The sequence below is a fragment of the Molossus molossus genome, unplaced genomic scaffold (genome assembly GCF_014108415.1).
Source record: "Molossus molossus isolate mMolMol1 unplaced genomic scaffold, mMolMol1.p scaffold_m16_p_20, whole genome shotgun sequence".
NCBI lineage: Eukaryota > Metazoa > Chordata > Mammalia > Chiroptera > Molossidae > Molossus > Molossus molossus.
Window position 1 is genome coordinate 33,866,737 of NW_023425356.1, and position 25,028 is coordinate 33,891,764.

The 25,028-nt window shown below is 55.1% G+C and overlaps 1 protein-coding gene across 1 annotated transcript in view; it reads right to left on the bottom strand.

Annotated features, from left to right (window-relative positions):
* Positions 1-1,651: 1,651 nt before the first annotated feature.
* PLXNA2 (plexin A2) overlaps positions 1,652-25,028 on the bottom strand; it is a 205,189-nt gene continuing 181,812 nt past the window's right edge. Inside the window, exons 18-32 of the mRNA XM_036272998.1 lie at positions 20,883-21,122; positions 19,709-19,852; positions 19,203-19,437; positions 17,141-17,283; positions 16,235-16,503; positions 14,393-14,459; positions 14,079-14,225; positions 13,321-13,480; positions 12,868-12,971; positions 9,105-9,204; positions 8,013-8,203; positions 6,534-6,703; positions 3,881-4,093; positions 3,076-3,226; positions 1,652-2,134 (exon numbers count right to left, since the gene is read on the bottom strand). Coding sequence (XP_036128891.1) covers positions 2,039-2,134; positions 3,076-3,226; positions 3,881-4,093; positions 6,534-6,703; positions 8,013-8,203; positions 9,105-9,204; positions 12,868-12,971; positions 13,321-13,480; positions 14,079-14,225; positions 14,393-14,459; positions 16,235-16,503; positions 17,141-17,283; positions 19,203-19,437; positions 19,709-19,852; positions 20,883-21,122 — 2,430 coding nt within the window. The 3' untranslated portion in view covers positions 1,652-2,038. The remainder of the gene's footprint in view (positions 2,135-3,075; positions 3,227-3,880; positions 4,094-6,533; positions 6,704-8,012; positions 8,204-9,104; positions 9,205-12,867; positions 12,972-13,320; positions 13,481-14,078; positions 14,226-14,392; positions 14,460-16,234; positions 16,504-17,140; positions 17,284-19,202; positions 19,438-19,708; positions 19,853-20,882; positions 21,123-25,028) is intronic.

Sequence of the window (25,028 nt, forward strand, 5' to 3'; positions counted from 1 at the left end):
ATTTGTCAGCTTCGTTCAGGCAAGAAACTGGAGCTGGGACCAGGCGATGTCTGCTGTGTGGTTAGCTCAGCAATCCAAAGCCACACTCCAGGGGTGGAAGCCAGCGCTCAGTCTCCCTCCCCCAGCCCTTTCCTGGGAACCCAGTGTGGTCAGCAGAGCCTCTGGAAATTGGAATTGCTTGGAGGTAAATCAGGGCACAGAGAAGCTGGGGCCCACAGTTAATTACAGAGGAAATGACTCTGGTCTGGTCTCTCTAGGGATGGCTGGTCCAGTTTCCCAGCATTGTAACCCCTTGAAAAGTAGGTGGAAAGGGGAGGTTGGTCCGCTCCTGCCTCCCCCTTCCCATCCCTTTGCCGTTCTCGTCCTCCTTCCTCCACACTGCGATGCTGCTCGTAGAGAAGTTGGAGCTGTCTGCTTGGCTCTTTACCAATGAGGGAGGCGGGGAGCTCAGATGGCTGTCCTGGTCACCAAGGTCCTATCACCAACAGAGTGCCTTCCTCTTGACGACTCCCACTGGCTTCCGTGGGTCCTCTGGACCAGGGCGTGGAGCTTTGGTCTCTTTGTCTGGAAACTACACTCAGGAGGGTTGGCCATTGTGGTTTTAGGTGTCGGCAGGAGAGAGCAGGAACGGAGCCCAGGGAAAAGCCACCCGCTTGTCCTTCAAACTCATAGGACGAGAGAGGCAGGAAGAGAGGCAGAGGAGTCATGTGGGGGTGTTACAGTCATGGCTCCTGAGGAAGTGCTGTCAGGAGCTCCGCACAGGAGTGAAGGGTGGTCTCCCCTTTCCAGGCACGAGAGAATGAAGGAAAGAAAACATCACAGTACATACTGCAGCTTCTTTAACCCATGCTCTTCAAGTATTGCTTGCTGTAAACAGTGTTTGATTTTTGTTTTCTCTTTAACTATAAAAACCACGCGTGGGTCCAAATGGCCCCACTGGAACCTCCTGGAGGCCTGGCCACACGCCTGCAGGCCCGTCCCCAGGGTGCCGGGTTTATGACAGTGACGGATGTAAGCCGGAGCTGCGTGTGTCCTCAGGGAGGCCAGTCATCTGGTCTGAGAGAGGCCCACCTCTCCCCCACTTCTGGTAGTAACTTTAGGGAAACCAAAAGGAAAAGTACCAAAGATCAGCTCCTCATTTGTTGAGGTTTGGGATTAAATAAAACAAACACACACACACACACACACACACACACACACACACATGCGCGCGCACACACACAAAACAGTAGCAAAAAGCATTGGTACTCTAGAGACACATCTCTCAAGAGATGAGAATATACAGGTGTGTGGTCTATAAAGCTCAATTTCCCACCAGCCAGGCCGAGCTGCTCAACGGCTTTGCAATTGGTGCAAAGTTCTGAAGTTCCCACGCTCTTCTGGCTGCCGCGATCATTCCGGGTTTTACTGGCCTCTAGTTTTGCAAAGTGTTTGGTGCAAACTTGTGCTCATTCTTCTCCTCCTCATTATTTCTTGTCATCCCAAGGGAAAGGAAACAATCGTTTTCCCTCCCATTTCTCTCAGCATCTCTGTCGGTTTTGTTTTCCTGGCATTGGGAAACAGGAGTCAGATAAGGAAGGAGGGACGGAGGGACGGGGCAGAAGAAGGAAGTGGGATAGAAACCAGAATTCAACAAAAGTTGGACGGGAGGAACAGGGAGGCTTTTTGTTTTGTTTTATTTCTGGTTTTCCTTTTTTCTTAAAAAAAATTAAATAGAGTTCTCATTATTTCCCCAATATACATCAAGTGAGTTTCCATGCAAAGCAGCAGTCACAGAGGCAGAGCCGTGCCCAGCTTGAGCCTCTCGGCTTGAAGAACCTCCTCCTCGTGGTCCTGCGTCTCTCCTGTCCGCCCTGGGTGGACGGCGCCCCGTCTCTCCCTCAGGGACCGCCTGGGAGGAAACTTGGCTGGCAGAGGAGAGGGGCCCTCCCCTCTCCCTGGGTGGGGTCTCAGGGGACGGCACTCGTCCTTCCTTCCGAGACGCCCCGTGTGACCGCTCTCTCGGGTCCCTCTGCCCAGGAACGGGAGGCTCCGTCTCTCAGCTCTCGATGGACATAGCATTTATGAGCTGTTCCACCTTGTACGCCAGCCGCTGGCGCCGGGCCTGCTCGTCCTGCTCGAGCGCCCCAATGAGCTGAGGAACAAAGCAAAGTGGGGGACACTTCAGGACTCAGCAGAGGATCCTTCCTCCTTCTGCCTGCCTTTCCATTCCGCCCTAGTGAACGTACCTTACATAATGTACCCGATGAACTGACTCCATGTGTATGTATGTGTATGTACATATATGTTATGTATGTATGCATGTAGTGACCCTTGAGCAACACAGGGATTGGGGTGCTGACCTCCCACCTAGTAGTAGAAGATTCTTGTATATTTATAGTCAGCCCTCTGCATGGGTGATCCCCCAAAGTAGGGCTGATCCCCAAACAACGTAGGTTTGACCTGTGTGGTCAACTGAACTGTGGTCAATTGAAAAAAATCCACGTACAAGTGGACTTGCACAATGCAGACCCATGTTGTTCAAGGGTCAGTGGTGTATCCAAGGTATTTAAAACAGTATTTGGCACGTAGAAAGTGCTACTGAGTGTAGCTATCGTCATCATCGTCATCATTATTATTATTAAGTATGAACACTGCTTTCAGGTACAATGCTAGTGTGTGACTTGTGAGTTCTCCGAGCGGTCCTGTCTAACCTCCACTCATGCTGAGGTCCGCCTGCGCGTCTGAAACGTAACTGACAGGACGGGCCGAGCGCAAAGCAGCGTCTGATTCATCGTTTAAGAAAGAATGAAATTAATCACACGACACTTTCAACAGGAAAACAATGACATTATTCAGTGTTCTTATTGCGTTAACAGTGAGGGCCAGACAGTGCGAGGTGTAGAAAGTGCTGGATGCATCGGGAGGGGCGGCTGCCCTCTGGCGGAATGGAAATGACTTCTGAGCCCAGGGATTTTTGCCTCCAGGAATGTGTTTCCTAAGTGACCCTCTGTGCTGTTATTTAAGGACTTGGGCAGGCGTTCTGTCTAGCTGCCCGGCCTGTGAGGTTCCTGCCCTCCCAGGGCCCCGTCTCACCTCTTCGCTGTACTTGCTGACGTAGGAGTAGATCTCGTTGAGGGCACTCAGCATGTTGAACTCCACGGCGTGCAGGCGGGACTGCTCAGCGAGGTAGGCGTTCATGTCCTGGTCACTGATGGCGGGGAGCTTGGCGATGTCTGCGTAGTATCTGCCGGGGACAGGACAGGCTCCTTGATGGGAGCTCAGCACGTTGGCCTGCACCTACCCTGACCCCGGGCCCCTCGCGAGCATGAGGTGTCCCCATTCCCTCATGCCTTCTTTCTCTTCTGATGTAGCTTCCTCTTGGCCTCAATCGAGGTTGAGGCCGTGGAGACAGGTCCCCCCCAAAGCAGGTTCCATCTGGCTCCAAGCTCCTGGCTGCAGTGCCCCCAAAGCAGTTAAAAGCCCAGACTCTGACCAGAGTCCTTGTATTCAAATCTCAGCTCTGCTCCCTGCTGGCTGTTTGACCTTGGGTGAGTCGCTTACCCTCTCTGTGCCTCAGTTTCCTTATCAGTAAAATAGAGATGATAATAATACCTACTTCACAATGCTGTTGGACATTTTAATGAGATGATACAGACAACATCTTTACCAGAGTGCTGGGTGCTTAGCATGTGCTCAATAAATGACAATTAGGATGATAATGATCTGACTTCCAAGGCCACAAAGCTTCCCTTTCTCCCCCAGCAGGGAGTGTAGACAAGGGAAAAACTGGGGACATGTATGAAGGTACCACAGTTGTGAGTCCTGGGTCAGTGAAAGCCACAGGGTGGGGAATGGAGCAGCAGATGGGGCACAGGCCCGTCCTCAGGGTGCTACTGACCTCTCCACCCAGCTCTTGTAGCTGGGGATGTCCTTGGCGTACAGCAGCTTGTTGGAGGGGGAGTCCTTGCCCAGCCGGTGCTCCGACGTGGAGCAGGAGTCCATGAAGGTCTGGGCCACCACGGACAGGCAGGCATCCGTGATGCTGCCCTTGTGGATGTCGAACACAAACTGGGGGTTCTTGATCACATTCACCCAGAAGCGCAGCGGGAGGCTGTAGGGAAAGGCAGAGCACATCCTGAGGGCTGCGCCTTGGCCGCCCCCCGATGCTGTCCACTGATATGTCTCCCTGCCCCACAGATGCAAACTTCTCTTTCCAAAGGGCGAGGAAATGAAATCATAGGCAAGTGGTCTGGCCAGGGCTGCAAATTTAGCTTACGCTGTTCCCAATCCCGGGAGAAAAGGAGAGGCCATTGTACCCTAATGGGGTGCTGACCCAGCTCTCTGACAGCGGAGGGGTGGATGGGGGGTTCTGTCCTCCCCTGGCAGCCTTTCCCAAAGGCCTCCACGGCCCCAGGGCAGCCCGGGCACAGAGGACTGCATTTTCTCAGAGCGGCACACAATGCCACCAGGCTCCTGGAGGCCCTTCACAGTGCCAGTGGCCACTGTCAGCAGGACGCAGCCCGCAGCCCCGGGCACGGCCTTGGGAGGGCACAAAGGGGCCACCTGTGCTCCCCGCCCAACCCAGGCTGCTTCCCAGGGCCGGCAGGCCTGCTAGGGCTGAGGAATGGGCTCCCTGGGGGCAGGTCTTTCAAGCACCTCCCCAGGACTTTCTGCAGTGCATCTGGGCAGGACAGAGGGGGCGGAGGCGGCCATTGTTGGCATGCTGGAAATGACTCCCTGGGCTCCCTCTTCCCACCCTGAGAGGGAGGCTCAGTCCCAGCACAGTCCCTTCTGCAGACTGGGAATGCATAAGCAGAGCGGAATGCATTTTCTCTGCTCCTCAGGCCAGGAGGAGGATAAGCCCGCTTATTCCCCTTCAAAACCAGGACAGCTGCTGTTTTTCCTGCCTTTCCAGCTCTGCCTTCTCCTCCAGCTGCCTGTGGGGCCTTAACTCTTTTGGTTCCTCTGTGGAGCGAGCTCTGTCCCCTGACTTGTGATGTTCCAGCAATCCAGCCAGTCTCTCCTCTCCTGCTCTTCATCTTCTCTCGACGCTAATGGACCCCGAACTTTCTCAAACATCTCCGTCCTGTCAAGTCTTGGGAAAGATCCACTTTGCCCACTCCAAACCCTTCCGTTAGGACTTCTGCTTCTCTTCCAAAACGCAAGGGGGTCACTCACTTTCCTGTAACCCAGGAAGGGCTGCCTCAGCTGAGGGGTGACTCGTCTGTTCCGCCCTCCCCTTCCTTCGGCAGCTTTGGGGAGCTTCTGACATTCTTTCTTTGGAAATCAGCTATTTGAGGTCTGGATAAAGGGACTCCGCCCATCACAACAGCAGGGTAGGGGCTTTCTATGACTTGGACCTGGCCAGCAACAGAAGGCATGGGATAATCTAGACTTTTCTTTGGATTTCCCTGAATTTGCTTACTCCCAGCACTGGGCTGGGGTCCTTCAAACAACAGACATAGCCATGGCCCTACCTCCGGGGACCCCGGCGAAAGGCAGCCCACGAGCACCCAAGTCTCCATTTCACTCCATTTTGATAAAAGCTGCAGACTTTGAAGGGCTCAGCAACCACAACAGCCCAGAGAAGAAAGGAATCGACGAGGTTGGGGTTGGGTATTTCTAAAGTGTTTTGCTGGTTGCTAGGACCTTTGATTCCCAAATAACAGCCTGGGCCCATCTGTGTCGGCTCTGTTTTCTGAAGGGATCGCTGACTCCAGACAGCTGTGTGGGCTGCCCGCCCAACCCAAATGCCTGGACCTCCTTTCTCTCCTCTCCACTCTTTCCCGAAGGAAGATTTCAGACTCTGGCTCTTGGCCAGGCCCTATCTGACCTGAAAGCCAGACCTCATCTGGGTTTTTGGTCCAGGTTCAGACCCTGGAGAGACCAGTCGTATGCCAGCGTCCTGTGGGAGCTGCCTCCCCGCTGCCGCAGAGGTTACTTTTAGGGAAGACAGTCCCGCATGTAGGACATCTGCCTGTACTTCCTGAAAGCTATGGGTAAAACCTTGGCCTTAAGGGATCCAGTTTGCAGTGACAGCCTCCTGCTTGGTGGGCTCAAGTCTGCAGCAGGTGCGAGCTCTGCGGAGGGAGCGCTGGCCACCTTCCTCGGGGGCTCAGTTTAACTCAGGACTTCCAGGACGAGCCTTAGATTCCGCCCCGCTCAGAATGCCGGCATTGCTTTGGCTTTGAGGCTCCGCTGCTACTTCTCAAAGGAGGCTCTTTGTTTAGGTTCCCCCAGCTCCCTCTTCCTGAGAACCAGAGACCCCAGAGTCAGGGACGAGGTGCTTCCGGGGGAAAGGTCTCCACCTGAAAGGGCAGAGCTCAAGCGTGCATCCAGGCGCCAGGCGCTAAGCCAGGCGGGCCCCACTTGGCGGCAGCCTGGGGACCACAGTGGCTCTGCAGAGCATATGTGCACTATTTGTCCAAGGAGCTGGGTTTACCAGGCACAGCGAACAGGCTCCTCCATCTCCCTAGACCCTGCTGGTCCCAACCCCACACGGCTCGCGGCCTCTCCAGGCTGCCCCTCCCTCTGAGCTCCCCAGGGGTTACCAGTTGCTTTTCCAGGTGTGCCGCACATCTGTGTCATGGATGCTGTGTCTGTCTGCCTGCTCATCCAGGAAATCAAACATGTACTTGATGGCCAGCGGGAGAGCGCTGCCCCGGTGCACAGTGCTGAACAAGGTCTCAAACAAGTCGTCCACGAACTTCTGCAGGGTGCCCTGGGGGAGGGGCAGTGGGAGAAGATGAGGTGGAGGGGAGAGGAGGGGGCAGCAGGCAGTAGACGGGCAGACCAGATGGTGCCTTGGACCAATCCTGCCTCTGAAATGTGTCTGCAATGCCAGTGACGCCAGGCTGAGCAGCTGGTGGGGTGGGGTGACTGCGGGGGTGTCGGGGAGGTGGGAGGGACTAAATGAGTTGCAGATTCCTGGGAAGATCTCCTCCAACTTGCAGCCACATGCCACATTTACGCCGTGTCCACGCCAGGAGGGAAGACAGCGAGGGATCCAGGCTCCCCTTGGGGAGTGGGGATGGGGCAGTGCAGGCTGACACCAAGGGTCTGAAGAACCAGCTGGAGGACTGGGGGCCTCCTGGCAGGAGCCTGGCAGGACCGCACAGGGTCTGATAGACAGGAAGGTGTGCAAACGGCTTAGGATATTAATGACCCAGGGTTAGCAGTGTCTGGAGTGGGGCTGGGAGCGAAGGGTCCAGATCTAGGAACACGCAGGCACAGCCCCGCCCCACAGGGCCCTGGAGGGTGTCTGGGGAGGGGCCAGACTGGGCCTGGGTCCCACAGTTCACAGGTTCCAGGAATACCTCTGCAGGTCAGGAAATCGTCTAATGTTTCCTGGAGTGTCTTTGTTGGTCTCTCGTTAGCCTTTCCGGCAGAGCAGACCTGGAGACACGTGGTTTGATGGTGCATTTTGTGCCACTTCTGGGAGCAAGTCTGAGAGCTGCAACCTGGATGCCACTGTGCTAGGATTTCAGCGGCATTTCTGCGGGGTCAGGAGGGGAGCGTATTTGAAACGTAGCCCTGCTGGGCCCACAGGAGCCGTGTGATTGCCGCACTGAAAGGCGTATTAGTTCTCTGCGAGCGAAGCTGAAAGACAGATTTACATCACAGCTTCCGACACTGCAGCCTCACTTCCCCCAGCGTCGGGGGGATGGGCTGGGCTGCGGAGAGGAGCTTTCCCTGGGACCACCGGCAGGACCGGGCCTCACGCTTTCCCTCCCGTTGTGGCCGCGAAGCAGTGGAAAGGGCGGTGACGGTGAAAGCCGAAAGCCGGCATGTCTGTCCAGCTAACACCTGTTAGAAAACCACAGCATGTTCCTAAGGGGGTGGGGCAAAGGTGGGCTTAAGGAGCGGGCCAGGAGCAACACTATCGTGAGGATTTTTGCCAAAGGAAAGAAAATAGCAGCGGCTGCTCTTCGGGAAAGCCGGCCCGAGACCTGGGCCTGCTCATCTGGATGGGTCCCCTTGAAGGACAGACTCCGTGATGTCCTCCCCGGGCCGAGCAGAGCGGGAGTTACCTTGGTGGCCAGTAGCCGGGTCAGGTAGATCTCGGACACCATCTTGCTGCCCCGGTCACCCTCCTTCTGGTCCCCGTGGTCATGGTTCTTCACCAGATGCCACACCTTGACTCCACTCTCCAGGTCCGGGGTGATCATGGGGGCCCGTGACCGCAGGCTGTCGGGACTGCCCGTGTACCTGAAGGAGGAGTCTAAGGAAAAGGGGGTGGTGGAGGCTTGTGAGCAACTGACTTCCTCATCCCTGTCGGAAGAATCCTTCTAGAATCCCTGCCCACCTGCCACACTCACTCTGAATAAACCAGTTTCCATGGGAAGGGGATCTCTGGGACCTCCTATGAGGAGTGGGCGGTTATTTTAGGGATCTTTGGTCGGCATGAGGACAGTCTGAAGATTTTTTGTAAAAACAGGACTTAGAAATTTTGTGAGCTGGAGAGACCCTAGGGAATTTCAGAGCCCCCCTCCCCTGATGGCTCCAGCCAAGAATGATCAATAGGCAAAATGTCAAACAAATATTTTCATAAGGGCGCTGAGAAAACCCTGCATATCAAGGAGCTGTGAGCTGTAATCGTCCCTCTTTGAAGTTCGTGGGGCCCTTCTTCTTGGGGCCCAGAATATGGGCTTGCTAAGGCCTCTCTGGAGCTGCCGGCCTTCGCCCTGAGCTGTCCTTTACCTGGACAGCCCAAAGCCTCATGCACACACGAATCCAGAGTACGAGACAGTGAGGCTGGAACCTCATTGCCAGAGGGCCCTGGGGGCCCTAATGCCCTTCAGTGGTGGACAGGATAGGACGTGTCTCAAACTGGGACACGTTTGAGAGGAAAAGTGGGCTCTGTTAATAATTTAGCCAGGACAACAGGCATAGATATATGAACCTCCCCCTCCAGGTGCCTCTCTGGTCCTGGGCCCCTTGAACTCCTTCACCAGGCCCGGGCTATCGAAGGAAGGGCACATGGCACCACCCGCTCCCAGAGCTCTGAGGAGATAGAAGCCGGCACAGCGAGGGCTTCCTGCCGCTCGAAGACAGTGAATGGTCCCTGGAAGGTCACAGAAGACTCCCCTCCGAGCTGCCCAGGCTGCCTTCCTGGTCCTCACCATATCTGCTGATGGACGTCCGGGAGATGCTGGCAGAGGCTGGGATGTTGTAGGAGGAGGTCTGTTTGGGGACCAGAGCCACCACAGATCTGTCTGACACCTGAGCAGGGTATAAAAGGTACAGCGCGGGTGACTATCGGTCTCCTGGGAAACGGAACGGTCAGGAACGTCTACAAGGTTATGGAATCAGGTGGAGTAGAGTGCGAGGCTACCAGTTCCTGGCATTCAACACAGCAGCCACTCACCTCCTTGGGCTACCGAGTGCTTGAGTTCGGTTAGTCCGCACTGGGATCACTGTAGGTGTCTGAGCTGACATGTGCTATCCATACATGTTCAGTGTGCACTGGCTTTCAAGGACTTAGCATGAGTAAAAAAAAATGCCAACTATCGCATTGATAGTTTGTATGCTTACTACGTGCTGAAATGATACTTATTTTAGATCAGCTGGGTTCAATAAAACATATTGTTGACATTCATGTCATCAGTGTATTTTTACTTTTTGAAAGTGGCAAAAACTTAAAACGACACATGGCTTGCATTGTATTTGTATTGGGCAGCGCTCGGCTAGACTCGGACCCTCTCCGACCTGTGCCTTATGGACAATGATTCCCATTGTACAGATGAGGAAACGGAAGAATCGGGAGGACAAGCAACACCTTCTAAGGTCGCACTCTTAGTACCTGGTGGAGCCACAGTCTGCAGCCAGGCCTGACAGGCCCCAGAGCACATGTCCTCATTATATCCTAATTGGGATTTTATTTCAAGTCACACTGGTCTGAAGGCCATTTTCCTGTCTGGCTCTGATTTCTTTCTGGCCTGGGTCCTATAATGCCTGGGCCACCTTGAAGAGTTTCTCAAACAGAACAGCTGTCCTCGGAGAGTCAGAGAAAAAGATGGTGTCTTGCCCTGTTCTCCGTGAGGGTGCCCAGGCTCAGCACCTAGCCTGGAGGGCAAGGCCTGATTAATGGGGGGCCATATTGAAGACATTTGGGGCCATTGTGATTTAAGATTACCCTCCATCCAATAAAAACGAAGAACCCCCAGAATTGTGATGATCCAATTAAACCCCTAACGCAGAGGGAATAAAACAGCTATAATAATGTTATGGGCCATAAAACATTCCTATTAAACCATTTTTTATTTTAACAATTTTTATGAACTTTATAAGTTTGATTTATAGCTGCACCAGTCGTAAAACCATCTTTCTGGGTCTTAAATTGTCAGTCCCTCTCTCCCACCAAAAAAGAATTAAATGTTGGGAAGTCGAACTATAAATGAACATTAGTGCTAACGAGATTCCCTGATAGCTGGTTTTAGTAGTGGTGTTTAATTTTACCCTCCCTATAAATCTGCAGGAGCCCGGGAAGTTTTTTAACATCTCTTTGTTAATTAAAATTATGCAGATTTTCTCCTGTCCGCGCTCCAAGGACCTTTGACTCCAGGGAGGGTAACAAGAGGGCAATGCTTTGACCTGAGGGCCCAAACCTGCAAGGTACTGAGCTCGGCACAGGCCCGGAGGTGCCAAGACTCCAGGATTTCCGGCAGGGGTAGCCCTCAGGACCACCCGCAGTCTGCACCATCAGCACCAGGTCTGACCGAGGGGGACCTCCCCACCTCTGTCTTTCAGGAACTCCTGGCCACTGCCAGCCCAGAAATGATGCTTCTGAAGCCTGGCAGCGGTGAGGGCAAGGCGCTCCACTCTCAGAAAGGACACATTATCTATCATTTACGGTTTGTTGTCACCTAAAGAAGATTCACAAGATGAGTCGAATGACCACAGTTCAACTCAATTCCAGGTCTCATCACTAAATCCTCAGCCCTTCTTTCTCTTGACCGATAGGCAGTGCAAGTCCGTGGTCAAGAGGCCTGGCTGGGTCTGACCTTGGCTCTGCTACTTCCTGGCGACATTACTCCAGGGAAGTCCCTGAACCGCTCTGTGCCTCGGCTGCCTCATTTGTCATAGGGAATGATAATTACCTTGTCTAGGTTTGTTGTGCAGACTAAAGGAGCCGGTGCAGGAAAGGCTGAGGGCAGTACCTGGCGTCCAGCAAGGGAGAGTGCTGTCGTTATGAGTGTGAGGATCATCAACATCATCATCATCATCATCACCACCAGCTCCCACAGGGAAGAATGATCCCTGTTGGTCCCCTGTCACTCAGAGCTAGCATATGGGGAGTGCCATGCACTCAAGAAAGCTCAGGAAATATTTGAGGAATGACTGAATACATGAATGACAAATGACATCAGGGAATTCCGAGTGCTGTAAGAATGGAATATTCCATTCTCCTGACTGGGAGCCACTAGGCGGGCAGCCCAGTAACAACGTTAGGGCATCACAGACAAAGAGGGGAGGCCCCACTCCTGGCCTCCAGAAACGAATAGTTTGGGGGCACGGTGCTATTCTGTTCTGCACTTTCTCCTCCAGCTCTAGCTGGGTCATTACGACTATTCCACAGCATCCATTAAGCACCGTGGCGTGACGTGGCGGTCGGGTGGGGTCCACAGGAATGTCTGTGGCTTCTGGGATGTAAGCATGCACCCTGGCACACCTGTCGTGTCTAATCCTTCCAACCACCTTCACAAGTCGGGTGTTATTTCCATTTTACAGATGAGAAACCCAAGTTTCTGAGAGATCATGTCACCCCACCGATGAGTGAGTGCGGAAGCAGGGGTTAAGCACAGCTTGCAAAGCCCTTTCTCCTCCCACGACAGCACACTCCTATCTGGGCAGGGGCAAGCAGGCCAGTAGGGGGATGCGGCCTGGAGAGGGGTGTCTCAGGGTTTCCCCAGTTCCCCCCCTTCCTGTGCACCCCAGGAGGCTTCCACACAGCTCCTGTTGGCTATTAAGGGCCCCAGCCTCCTGGTCATTGGTAGCTCGTGCCTCAGAGCCCAGCCTGCCAGCCACCCCCTGCACCCTCCCAAGTGAGGCCTGGGCACCGGCCGATGTCATTAATCAGGTGGTCCCAATGGGCCGTGCAGCCTCTGGCACTTCCTCTGGTTGGTTTAATTTCCCTTGGTGTCTCTCATTTTCAACTTCTATTTTATTATTTTTCTTCAATCCCAACCTGCCTAGCTGCACTTACGCTTAGAGACCCCCAGCCTCGAGTGGTTACCGTGGGAGGGAGGGGAGTGGATACCTCCTGGATCTTGTATTCTTTTGCTGGGATTTTTTCTTTTTTTAATTGTTCATTCATCAGGCAGTTGAATTCTGCCAATGTGCTAAACATTTGACCTACTATATTTAATCTATTCCACATAACTTGGTGGGGCAGGGGTCACCATCAACCCCATTTTACAGATAAGAAGGGTGAGAGCGTAAATAATTTCCCCAAGGACACCAGCTAGCAAGTGGCAGAACGGAAGACCGTTTCCTGCCACGCTGCCAGGGAGCGGCACAAGCCGCCTCTGGGGGCCGCCAAAGAGCGCGGCGGGCACCCACGGTGGTTGTCTTCCAGGAGGACTTCACAATGTGCCCCTTTTCTGCAGGTGTAGGGCCTCAGGGTAGCAATGCCAGCCCTGCCCAGCCCAGGGCGGTCCGCTTCTCGGAGCAGGACTACTGCTCATGTTTTGATAAGTCCCCAGCAATTCTAATGGGCGCCTGTGGCTCTGACAATCACTGCTCTAGGGTCAGGGAGGAGGGGACGAGGAAAGACAAGAACCCGAAGCCTGTTAGGCTTCTGAGGGCCTCGGCGCAAACCTTAGAGGACAGGGGACATTGGGGACAAGGTCTGGAGCAGAGCCGTCCCCAGACCGAGAGCCCCACCTGGTAATGCATCAGTGTGTTGAGTCGCTTCCAGTCGCCCTCGATCTTGGTGGTGATGTCCTCGTCTTGCAGCACGACCCTGGCGATCCGGCCTTGACGCCACTCTGGGTGGAGGGGTGCAGGTCACCATGAGGGGTGGGGCTGCCAGTCAGGACCACCCAGTCCTACCCTCTCTAGGGACCTGGCAACCCCGACTCCCTCGAGCTGGTGCAATGAGAGCACTTGAGACGTCTAGGGGTCCATGGGCTGCAGGCGGCTGGGCAGAAGTGTGGGCTCTGAGCAGGCCGTGCCCGGGGAGCAGTATCTCGGGTGCCCCTCATGGGGCAGGCTCGTCGCGCCACAGCCGGGCTGATGCAGGGCAGGTTCCCATCTCCCCGTCCCCTCCCACGATCCCCATGCCCTCCTGGAAGCCGCCTGCCCATCCCTCCCCCACACCCGAGCCAGGCCTCCTACCCAAGTCCATGTCAACGGCCCGCGGCCGCTGAGAGTAGGGCACGTTCTTGTAGATGGCATCGAGGATCTTCTCCTTGACCTGCGTGACGGTGTCACAGTTCAACACCTTCACCGGGATCTCCGGGCTGTTCTCGTTGTCGGGGTTGACGCAGTTCAGAATCTACGCGCGCCGGAGAGGGGGAGCAGGAGAGAGTTGAGGGATCTCTTTCCAAGGACCCCTCCCCTCGCGGGGAAACGGGGGCGCCTCTCTGTGCCTCACTTTCACCTCCCTGCCATCTGCCAGTGACAACCTGAGTCCTTCTGCCCGCCTCTCCTTTCTCAAAGAAGCGGACTCTTACTTTCTAGCCCCTGGAAGGCTCAGCGTTGCTGTGATCCCGGAACGGGGCATCCTGGGCTTCAGAGGCGGCCCCAGGTGTAGCCAGGGCTGACCGCCCCCTTCCCCGAAGCCTCCGTTAGGAATCCACAGACCCCCGTTCTTTCTCATGCTGCCAATTTCCTCCTCCCTAATTCCGGGTATCTTCTCTACCCGACATTGTCTAGGGTAAACTGAGGCACTGGGAGCTCTTTCGGCCCACCAGATGAGATGGGGAGAAGGCGCCCCGCTGGGTCTGCCTGCCCTTGGTACACTGGGACTTGCTGCCTGGTTGGTCGGTCTCCCAGCCTCTTTATTGACCCCCTCAGACTGGCTGTGTGGTAAGAGGTCAAGCGGAGACCGGGGCAGGAGGTTCACGCTGTCCCCAAGCTTCTGGCCTCCTCACCAGGGTCTTGTACTCAATCTGCTGGCGGATGAGCTTGTCTTCGCTCAGGGAGTAGCGGGCCTCGCCCGTGATGGCGTCGATGGGGCCCTTCTCCATCTGCTGCTTGATGGCGCAGTAGAGCATGAAGAGCGGCTCCCCGGCACACTCCTGCGGGCACAGGCGGGGGTGTGAGGCGGCACCGGCCGGCTCCCCCTCTCCCGACCGCGGCCAGGCAGGCCCTGTTCCTCAGGAGGTCCCCGTGCAGCCCTGATGCCAGGCCCAGAGGGGCAGACCCAGCCTGCCCTCCCCTGTGGCTCCTGTCCGCCCCCACTCACCTTCAGGAACTTGTGCAGGAGGAAGGCGAACCAGTTGGTCAGCATCTTCTCAGCCACCGACTCTGTCCTGGGAGGGAGAAGGGACAGGGCAGACCTTTAGGAAGGGGTCTCCGAGCAGGGCCTGTTGTTGTGGGCACTGAAGGACATGAGGCTGGGAGCCAGGACACCTGGGTTCTAGCCAAACTCGGCCAGTAACCACGGGTGTGACCTTGGGCCAGAAGTTTCTTCTGTCTGGGCCTCCATTCCCTGTGCCAATGGAGTGGTGCTGTGGTCGGCAGATGAGGGTACCCAGACTCCATCCCACAGGGCTGTAAAGAACCACTTCTTCCTCCCTTCCGGCCTCAGGGTTATAAATGGTTCGCCTGTCCGTCTAGGATTTCCTGCATGCCTGAACCAGAGGTGCCTGGTACCTGCCCTCCAACACTGAGAGTCAGACCGCCCGGTTCAAATCCTGGCTCTGCCATGTACTAGCTGTGTGGCCCTGCGCAAGCGATTTCACCTCTCTGGGTTCAGTGTCCCCATTTCTAAATGAGGATCATCACCATCATCATCATCATCCACCTCACAGGATTGCTGGCAGAGTTGAATGAGTTAATATATGTCAAGTACGAAGACAACCACCTGGTAGCCTGCCAGGTGGGGTCTTGGATCACAGCGCCTCAGGCAGAGAGTAGTGTGTATGTTTCTCTGACAGGGGGTCTGTCTCCACAGGCACCCCCCATTCCCCACCCGCACTGCTGGGCCGCAGATCTGGGGGCTTGACGGATCCTCAGTAATGGGGGCGGAGGGTATCTCAACTCCCTGCACACGGTGCAAATGCTACCCTCTGGTTGCAGTACCTCCCAGGCTTTTGCCAGGGCTGCTCAGGGATGGGGCCTGAGAGAGGGTGAAATGCAGGAGAAATTGTAGCTTGCTCACCGGCCCCTCCCAGCACCCTCTCCTCGCATTGTGCCTGGGATTAGCACTCATTTAAATACAGCAGTTCTTCATAAGAGTTGCTCATGCTCAGATTGGCAGGACGAGGCTCAGCAGTCATAAAAGTCACCCTTCCTCCCTTCTCACCCCACGTGGGGCCTGGCAGCCTGAGCCCATGCTCGGAGAAGGCTAAAGGGGAGGCGGTGAAATAGACCAGGCTTATTCCAAAGCTGCGCTGGGCTCCCCAGGGCCTCCAGAGAGGGTGAGCTCTGGGGATAGACGCCGAGGTCTCCTACCCTCTCTTCTGCCAGGAAAATGGCAACTGGGGGGGGAGGGGGCAGGTGGTGGATGCTGGTGACTCAGATCCAGGAAGCTGCCCGGGAGGCACAGGCCACACTGAATCTCTAGCCTGCTGCTGTGCGTTTGAGCCTCCTGCTAGACGGAAACGTGCTCCATCTGCTCTGTCCAGTCCGGTGGCCAATACGTGGTAACACCGGTGGAACGTGGCTAGTGTAAGGCAGGAACTGAATTTTACATTTTTTTCATGTTAATGAATAGTCCTACATGGCCACTGTGTTTTGTCAGCACAGCTGTAGACGCACAGAAAGGGAACAGACCACGTGACAGGCACTCTCCAGGTCGTTTTGTCCACAAGGAAACTGAACGGCAGAGAGGCCGTGACCTTGGCCCACGGGCACACAGCTAGCAGGTGGCAGGATGGGAGCGGAGGCCCGAGCTTCTCCGCCACCTGTAGCAGCAGCAGGCACCATGCAGTGCCTAGCCGAGGGGGATCCGATTCCTCCTGTGAGATATGGGGGCACAGGCCTTTCTGGGGAGGGAGCCCTCGGGGCTGTTTACGGGACCTGCTCTCATGGGCTCCGGTCCCTGTTCAGACACCCGCGCCCTCCGGCCCTGGCCACAGCCCACCTCCGGAGCAGCAGCTTGGGGTGGTTCTTGTTCTCCAGGTTCTTGTCAATGAGGTCGGAGAGCAGCTGCTTGAGGACGTCGGTGGCGTACTCCAGGCGGCCCTGCAGGCCGGTCATGATGAGCGAGGCCACGTTGCCGCGGTCGCGCATGGAGAAGCTGCGCTGCAGCTCCAGGGTGCGGATGAAGGTCAGCAGGAACACCTTGTTGTTGATGAGCTGGGCGAAGAGCTTCAGGGCCTTCTCCACGTGCTGCTGCCCATTCCCCTGCACCTGGGGCGGTGACAGGTGTGCCTTCAGAGGACAGCTGCCCCCAGCCCGGCGCGCACCCAGGGGCCCTGCCGGAAGACCCTCCCTGTGCGGCCCATAACCACCCCACCCGCGATGATGTAGGAATGGCCGGTCTCTGAAGCCTAGAGTCTGCTCTGACCTTCCCCTGGGATGGCAGGGTTGGGCTCCAGGAGGCATCCTCAGTGGGATGCCATCATGTGCTTTTCCCAAGGATATGATAGGAGATACCCCATATACAATCCGCGCCCCTTAATCTAGTCGCCCCTTAATCTCTGTCCTGATTTATCATCTTTGGTAAAAGAGACCAACAAATAAACAGACAAACCTCACAGAATCCTACCTCTTCCCTTAGCCACCTTAAATCCAGTAGAAAACGAGGCAGAATTGTAGTTCATGAATTCCATTATTAATTTAAAATGACAAGCAATGAGCCTGACCCTGGAATCATCCCCCACTTGGCCACGATCTTCCTGACTAGAAATGTGCCCGTTGGAGAGATGCTGTTACCCTCCGTGTCCCCTCCTCACGTCTCTCCGAGCTGCTGGGCCCCCCTGGCCTACCCTAGGACACCCGGGAGCTGTGTCCCTCCTGGGAGGCCAGGCCAGGGAGGCAGGCGTACCTCCAGCTCCCGCAGGACGGGATGGTCTTCGATGCCGGGGAACAGAACGCGCATGGCGTAGGTACGATAGTCCAGGTAGGGGATCCCTGAGCGGTCCAGGTCGCTGGTCAGCTCGTTGATGTCCGTCTGGAGTTCTGCAAATGCTACAAAAGTGCAGCAGAGACAGGGAGGTTGAGGAGGGGAACCCCAGCAAAGAAGGGAAAGTGGGAGAAGTTTGTGAAGGAGGAGGGAAACCTGGGGGTACATCTCCCTGGGGGGGTGGGATAGCTCCAGGCTGCCTTTCTTAGGTGGTGGGAATATGGGTGATTTCTATGTTATTTCCTTTCCTGTGTTTATTTATAATTATTAATTTTCTTTCTCTGTATCACAAGTGTGGTTAAAACAGAGAAAAAAGAGGAACACTATGACCTGTCTGGAAGGTGCTGCAGGTGAGAGGGGCCATGGGATCAGGCAAAGACCCAAACAGGCAGCTTTGACCCCTTTTCCAAGCAAGAGAATCCATCAAGATGCAAAACCTTGGGGGACAATCAAAATCAAAACCCCCATGAGATAGGGTGGCTATTTCCAAAAACCAGACAATAACAAATATTGGCGAGGATGCAGAAATTCTGACACCGTCACGTATTGCTGGTGGGAATGTAAATTGGTGCTGTCACTCTGGAAAGCAACGTGGCACTTCCTTTAAAAAGTAAACACAGAATGACCATGTGACCAGCAATTTTACTGGTATCTACCCCAAAGAACTGAAAGAAGGAATCTGAACAGATCCTCGTCCACTCACATTCACAGCAGCATCATTCACAACATCCAAAGGTGGAAACAACCCAAATGTGCGAGATGGCTGGATAAACCAAACGTGGTCTGTACCATCAATGGACTATCATTTAGCCTTAAAAAGGAACGCTCTTCTGACACGGGCTGCAACACAATGGACCCGGAGGACACTATGCTGCGTAAAATGAGCCAGACACAAAGGGACACGCACCTCTGATTCCACTTATGCGAGGTGCCTCGCGTTGACAGATTCATAGAGGCAGAAAGCAGAATGGCAGTTGCAAGTGCGAAGCGGAAGGGTGTAATTGCGGTTGTTGCTGAGCGGACAGTGTTTCAGGTGGGGAAGACGGGGACATTCTGGAGATGATGGCGGTGTCAGCTGTACAACGTGAGTGTACTCAACGCCACAGAACCGGAGGCGGAGAGCCCCGGGGTGTACAGACAGCGAGGGTTCAAAGGGTACGTTTACGTTATGTATGTGTTCACACACACACCACACACACACAGAACAGAGAACAAAACCAAACCCAGCCTTGGGGCGCCCTGGCCGGCAGGTCCTTGGCTGGCAGGGGAGCACCCCCTGGGTAGCAGGCCTGTCTCCTGGTGCCCTCTGCTCCCCTCCTCCCCAGCCCCGGCTCTGGGAGGAGCCCTTGACCACCTTTCCTCAGCCCAGCTCTTCCCTTTCATCACGAGAAGGCTTGTTTCTGATCCTGCCGTTTGCAGCCAAGGGAGAAATGTTTTGGTTCCTAATTGAAATGTTTACTCAGAGAGCTCACTGGGTCCTCAGCCCGAGGGAGGCCAGGTACACGCGTCACCTCGTGGCTGTGGTTGCGTGGGAGACGGAAAACAGCAGCCTCCACTCCCACGCACGTCCACGGGCAAGGACACAAGCAAGCCGGCTTCCGAGCAGCCTGCTGCAGGGAAGGCAAACAAACCCTGGGCGGGGCCCTGAGGTGCCCCGCCCGCCTGCTGCTGCTTCTGCACCTCTGGGTATGACCCAGGAGGAGCCAGACACACCCCTGGGGGATCCGGGGCTGAGGTGCTGACTGAGAGACACTGTGGCCCTGGGAGGGAGAGGAAGGAAGCCCGACTGCGGCATGAGTCAGGGCACGGGGGCAGAACAACGTGACCGGCCTGGGGCCTCACGTGGGCACTGCCTGGACTTCTCTGGCCCTGCGAGCAAAGGAACCAGCTCCAAGCGGAGACAAGGCTGCGGTGGGAAGGACGGAAGCAAAGATGAGCGCTGTTGGTAGGAGGGGGCCGGGGTGCGCGGGGGCGCCCCGCTCACCTTCCTTGCACTCCAGGGCCACGCGGGACTCCAGGTTGTCCATCTGCATCTGGAGCCTCTTCAGCGTGAGGTCGTTCTCGCGAGACTTCCGCTTGTAGGCGATGAGGACGATGATGACGATGATGAGCAGGAGGCTGCCGCCCGCCGCGATGCTGACGATGGCTGGCAGGGTCAGCAAGCTGTCTGAGACGACACTCACCGAGCCGGGAGAGAACACCATCCCGCCCACGTGAACCTGTGCATTGCACACACAGACATGTCGAGCCCTGGCAGGCCATCGGGCCCTGGCCGTTTCAGAAAGGACAGGAGAGACCACGACCACGCCGCGCGGTCTGCACACAAACCAGCATCCTGCTGACTATCCACCCTCCCACCCCGCTTCTGTTCTCAGCTTCACCCCCTGCACCGGGGCGTGGGGCCGAGATGGGGACAGGAAGAGAGGCAGCCTTTCTTACACAGGTCACGTGTGCACGGCGAGGGGGGGGGGCAGTGGAAGGGCCACTCACCATGACCTTGTGCTGCCCCGTGAGGTTGGGGGGCTCGCAGAGGAGCTGCGTCTCGGACACCGTGACGGCGCACGGGGTCTCTCCGATCAGCACTGTGTAATTGAGTTTGGCACCTCCGGAGGCAGGAGGGCAGAGATTTTTGCCCTGTAGATAACAGTAATCTTAATAGGAATAATTGGCACACGCGCTCAGAAGTTTAATGGGCTTTTTTTTTTTTTTAAATCTTCACCCGAGAATGTTTTTCCATTTATCATCCGATAGAGTGGGAGGGAGAGAGGGGAGAGAGAGAACGAGAGAGACAGAAACATTGATGTGAAAGGGACACATCGACTGGTTTCCTCCCACAGGACCCCGACCAGGGCCGGGACCGAACCAGAACCGAGGTACGTGCCCTTGACTGGAATCAAACCCACGACTCTTTGGTCCGTGAACTGATGCTCTAACCACTGACCATCACCGGCCAGGGCTTAATTCCTTTTTTAAAAAGAGATTAAGGAGACAAATTAAGAGGAACGGGTACCAATGCAAAAACCAGTGGGTGACTCCATGGTAAGTTTTGGGATAAGACTTGGAACAGCCACAACTGAGTGAGAAAGAGATGAAGCGAACAGAGGGGAGAAAGCAAGAGGAAGCGAGTAGGAAAGAGAGAGGGGGGGAGACAACACCAAGCACGTGATCATTTGGGGGACACATGGGAGATCAGCGGAAGTGGTGGAGAAACAGAACCCCTGGACCGGGGACCCGTGGCCTCCTGAAACACGCACGTGGGTTACAGCAGCCACCAAAGCGGGCGGCAAAGGCACTGGTTACTTTCAACTCGCTGCAGACCTTTGTGGGTGCCACAGCTCACAAGAACTAACAGAAATATTCTAAAGTGTTTCTCAGGAATCCCAGGTTCAAGATACAGGGTGGGGCGAAAGCCGATTAGAGTTCGTAGGGAAAAGAATGCAGTAATTAATAAATAATGCAAGAATAAATCCTGCGTTTCACATACTCACAACTGCAAAGCTACTTTTGCCCCACCCTGTGCATTGCCTGATGGATCAATACCTAGAAACAAGCTCCTTTCCGGGGAGCTGACAGCGCTGTGAGTCCATTGTGCAGAGAGAGGAGAAGGAAGAAGGCCCGGAGAGAGGGGATGCTCCCTCCCATCCTGCCCTCCCTGAATTCCTACCTTCAGAATGATGGGGGATCCCGGCTTCTGATCCAAGATCCCGGTAGGGCTGAGTAGTTCAAAGGTTGGGTTGGGATAGTAGATAAACTTGGTGTCATTGTAAATGAGTAAGGACTGGACGTTGTTAAAGACAAATCCGAACTCGTCTGGCCGTTCCACTGAGTCCAGGCCGGGCCGGTAGTCCGTGGTCAGAGAGGGTGCCAGGCAGGTGAGGGTGGTGGTGTTCACAACTTTGCACACCTGGAGAGGCCCAGAGCACAGCACTGAAACATCTGTGTGACCTGGGGGAGGGGGGGTGGCTGCCCCCCCATCCTTTGCTTGCCTTGGCCATCACTGTTAGGTTACTGACTGGTCTTCATTAGATAGTGAACCCCTTGAGGAAAAGGGCTGTGAAAATGATTTTTTGGGGGGGTTGCATTTTAACTTCATTCATTCATCCATCCATTCATTCACCAGCATTGCTTGAGGGCCCTTTGTGGCAGGTGCTGTGCTGGAAGGTGGGGTTATCTAGTGAAATAGTCACAGTCTACGGGGGGAGACACACGATTCAACCAGCATAATCCAGTCCTGGCAGAAGGTTGGGAACAGAGCAGGGGCAAGAATGATGTGAGGAAGGCCTGGTGGGGGACCCCAGGTCCTGGGGGGCTGTCTGTGTGGCCGTGAATGTGTGTGAGTGTGTATGACTCGCAGAAGTGTGCCCTGGAATAAATGAATGACATTTAATCTGAAGAACCACAAGGACTTCACTAGACAAGGAGAGGGAGGGGGAGGGGAACAAATCTCAGGCAGACAGAACAATAGCCAAAGCTGAGGGATGAGACAGTGTGGGTTTGAGGGAAATGCATGTGTAGTGCTGGGTGTGAGTGTGAGTGTGAGTGTGTGTGTGTGTGTGGGGGGGGCAGGATGTAGCACGAGATAAGCACTCTGCCAGCACACAGTAGGTGTTCAGCTAATGTTCATTCACTATATTAATGAATGAATGGAGCCTTCAACTCTCTTAAATGCTGTACTTAGGTTCTCTCTCGTCTCCAACCAAGTGATGCCGAACTGCCAGGGGATGCAACCTCAGTACCGACACAGAGTTCAGAATGTCCTTTCTTTTTTTGGTGGACCCTGGTCTCCCAAATAAAATCCTAGCTGGGGCGACCCCTGCTTAGCACGAATTATATCATGATCTCCTCTGGTTTAGCTGTGGGGCTGCTGAAGGCCCCGCCTGGGGCTTGGGCAGAAAAGCTGGACTCCTGGCCCCACAGTTCAGCAGCCCCATGGTTCAGTTTCGGCTTTGGGAGCCACGCGGCCCATCAGCGGGCAAGGGCACCTGTGAGAACGAGGCCTGCTCAAGGTCACACCATCCTGGCAGGTCCACACATGTGTGTCTGGTCCACACACACATACACGGACTCCATGCTCAGAGAGCAAGGCCGTGTGTAAAACTGCAGACAGGTGAACACCTGCAAAGCTCAGGTCGGAGCCCCAAGGCCAGGGGTTGACCCTCCATTCCCAGAGGCTGTTTGAGTTTAAAGCCACAGCTCCCCGGGGCTCCATGCCGCGCGGGAGGTCAGTTCCCATTCCCACCGTTTTCAGCTCACACTTCAGCGGCCCCTTAGAAGCCTGATGTCCCTTCCGCGTTCCAGCTGGGGACACGGGTATGAGGAAAATGGGGGGGCAGCGGGTGCAGTCGAATGTGGAGGTGAGCCAGGGAGTTGGAAACTGGGGCTCTGGGCAGACGCACAGCCAGAGCTCATCTCCTCTCTCCCCAGCCCATCCTCGCCCCGCTGTTCCAGTTCCCCAGCCTGGGCGCCCGGACAAGCGGCCTCTGTGCTTCCTGCCCTGTGCTGCATCGGCACTTTGTCTGCCAAACATTCCTCGGGGTTTTGCGGCCTTCGCTTTGGCCCTTCTCACTTCTCACGGGGGCTGCTTCACGACCCAAAGGCAAGGAGAGGCCCCAGTCGGCTGAGGCTGCCAGGGGACCCAGGCTGGGCGGAGGGGCCGAGTTCTTCTCTCCCCCCATCCAGAAGGAGCAGGCCCAGGGCAGAGTTCACCAGCTTCCCACTGTGGAGCCAGGCTGGATGGAGAATGGCAGACGCCAGGCCCTTCCTCCAGGCCGACCAGCCTGCAGGCCCCGCCGTCACTGTGGAAGTGGAGGGCCCTCGACTCTCCAGAGGGAGGCACTAGGGACAACGTCCTAACTCCGTGAGGCACTGAGGTCGTGGTGGCTGGAGGAACCGCTGGGAGATTCCTGCCTGGGGCTGCGAAGGCTTCTGTGCGGGGAGAGAGTCCCCAGCATCGAGCCTTCCCAGAGACACCGGGCAGGTGTGGCGAAGGCCTTCCCAAGTGGCTCCCCCAGAATAACGCTTCAGCCTTTGGAGGTTGACCCTGTCAGTCACATACTTTCTCCAAAATTCCCTCTGTACTGTATCAGTTGTCGACCGCTCATGAGTTGACCGTGTTTTCATGCCCAAACGTTGCTAACTGCTCACGAGTTAGCTTGGGTTTGCACTTGCATCAGCTATTTCAAGTTTTGAAACTCAGGGTAATATAGGATGATTGTATTTGTGACTCTTCGCCCCGAGGGTTGAAGTTCGAGAAACAGCACACCGTTCTGTATTCTGGAAGGAGCTAGGGAATGGCTCTCTGCTGGTTCAAATAAGTGCAGCTCAGAACCTGACACTTCTGGTCCTTCTAAAAGAGTTCCTGCCCTGGTCGGTTTGGCTCAGCGGTTAGAGCGTCGGCCTGAGGTCCACAGAGACCTGGGTTCGGTTCCCGCTAAGGGCATGTACCTTGGCTGCAGTTTGTCCCTGGCCTGGTTGGGTCGTGTAGGTGGCGGCCACTCGATGTGTCCCTTTCACATCGATGTTTCTCTCTCTTCCTCTCTCTCCTTCCCGCTCTATCTGAGTAAAAATGAAAAATGTCCTCGGATGAGGATAAAAAAAAAAGAACTCCTTACATTGATTCACCTTTTAGGCTTCAGGGCAACTAAAAGACCACGTTTTAGAAAAAAATAGTCACTGGGATAAAAAAAAAAAATTCAACGTGTAAAGTGTGTTTCAAAAGGTGATTGCTATACAGTATACCACACCAAAAAATTACTAAAATATATAATATGTATACAATATAATATGTAGCAGATATATACAAAGTTTCATTTAAATTCATTATATATAAATAAAGTATACTGAAGTTTATTGAGATTGTTTCACTTTCATACGCAATACGAAAAAATAGCCGGTGACATGAGATAACTTCTGAGTAAAACTGCCGGTGGACAATGTGTGAACCACCTGGGGCCTTGCTGTCTCTGAGGGACTGTCCCTCCCCAGTTCCAAGAGACAGTGAACAAGGAGCTACCTGCCAGAGTGTGCTTTCTAATGCAAACAACTAACCCGGAGCCCACACCCAGCTACCCCCTTTCACACTGTGGGCAGCCGGCTGCCTTCCCCACCTCTGCCAGGACTAGGTACAGACACCAGGGCCAGCCCGCCTGCCCCACCCACTGAACTGATCCAAATCGGCCAATCCTAACCCTGCCCGACTTGCCTTGCCAGTTCCTTCCTATGGAAACCAAAACAAAGGCTCCCCCCCAGTTCACCTTTCTCCTTCTGCCTCCTCACCTACCCGGCTGCTCCCCCTCCCTGCCGCACCCCACTGGTGTGGCCCCCTTTCCTTGCATCTGTGAGTATAATGAACTACCCAATGGCAGTCATTTCCTGATCTGTTTCTTTAAGAAGACCCCAATTTTTTAAATGTACCTAATTTTCAGGGCATTTTCTTCTTCCCATTCCTACCCCTCACCCTCCCACTTCATCTCTGGAGTTGGACAGAAGGGGGTGGTCTGTGAGCTACTGGGGACATTGGCCTCAGCCCAGAAGTGGAGTTGGGGTACCAACTCTTCACTGAGGGACGAAGCTGTACACCTGGGATGAGGAGACACGTGCTCTCCTAGCCCACACAGCTGTGACCGCGGTGGGTATGAAGGTGTGAAACAGGTGTCCGTCCCCATCCCCCCACCCCCGCCACCCCCGTCCCTGGCACTATGGAATGCCAAGCCCAGGAGCATTTTCTGTGGTCTAGTTACGAAGAGTCTGGATGCTTGGGATCTAGTCTGGCTCCGCCACTGGCTACCTGAATGGTTGGGGGCAAGGCATT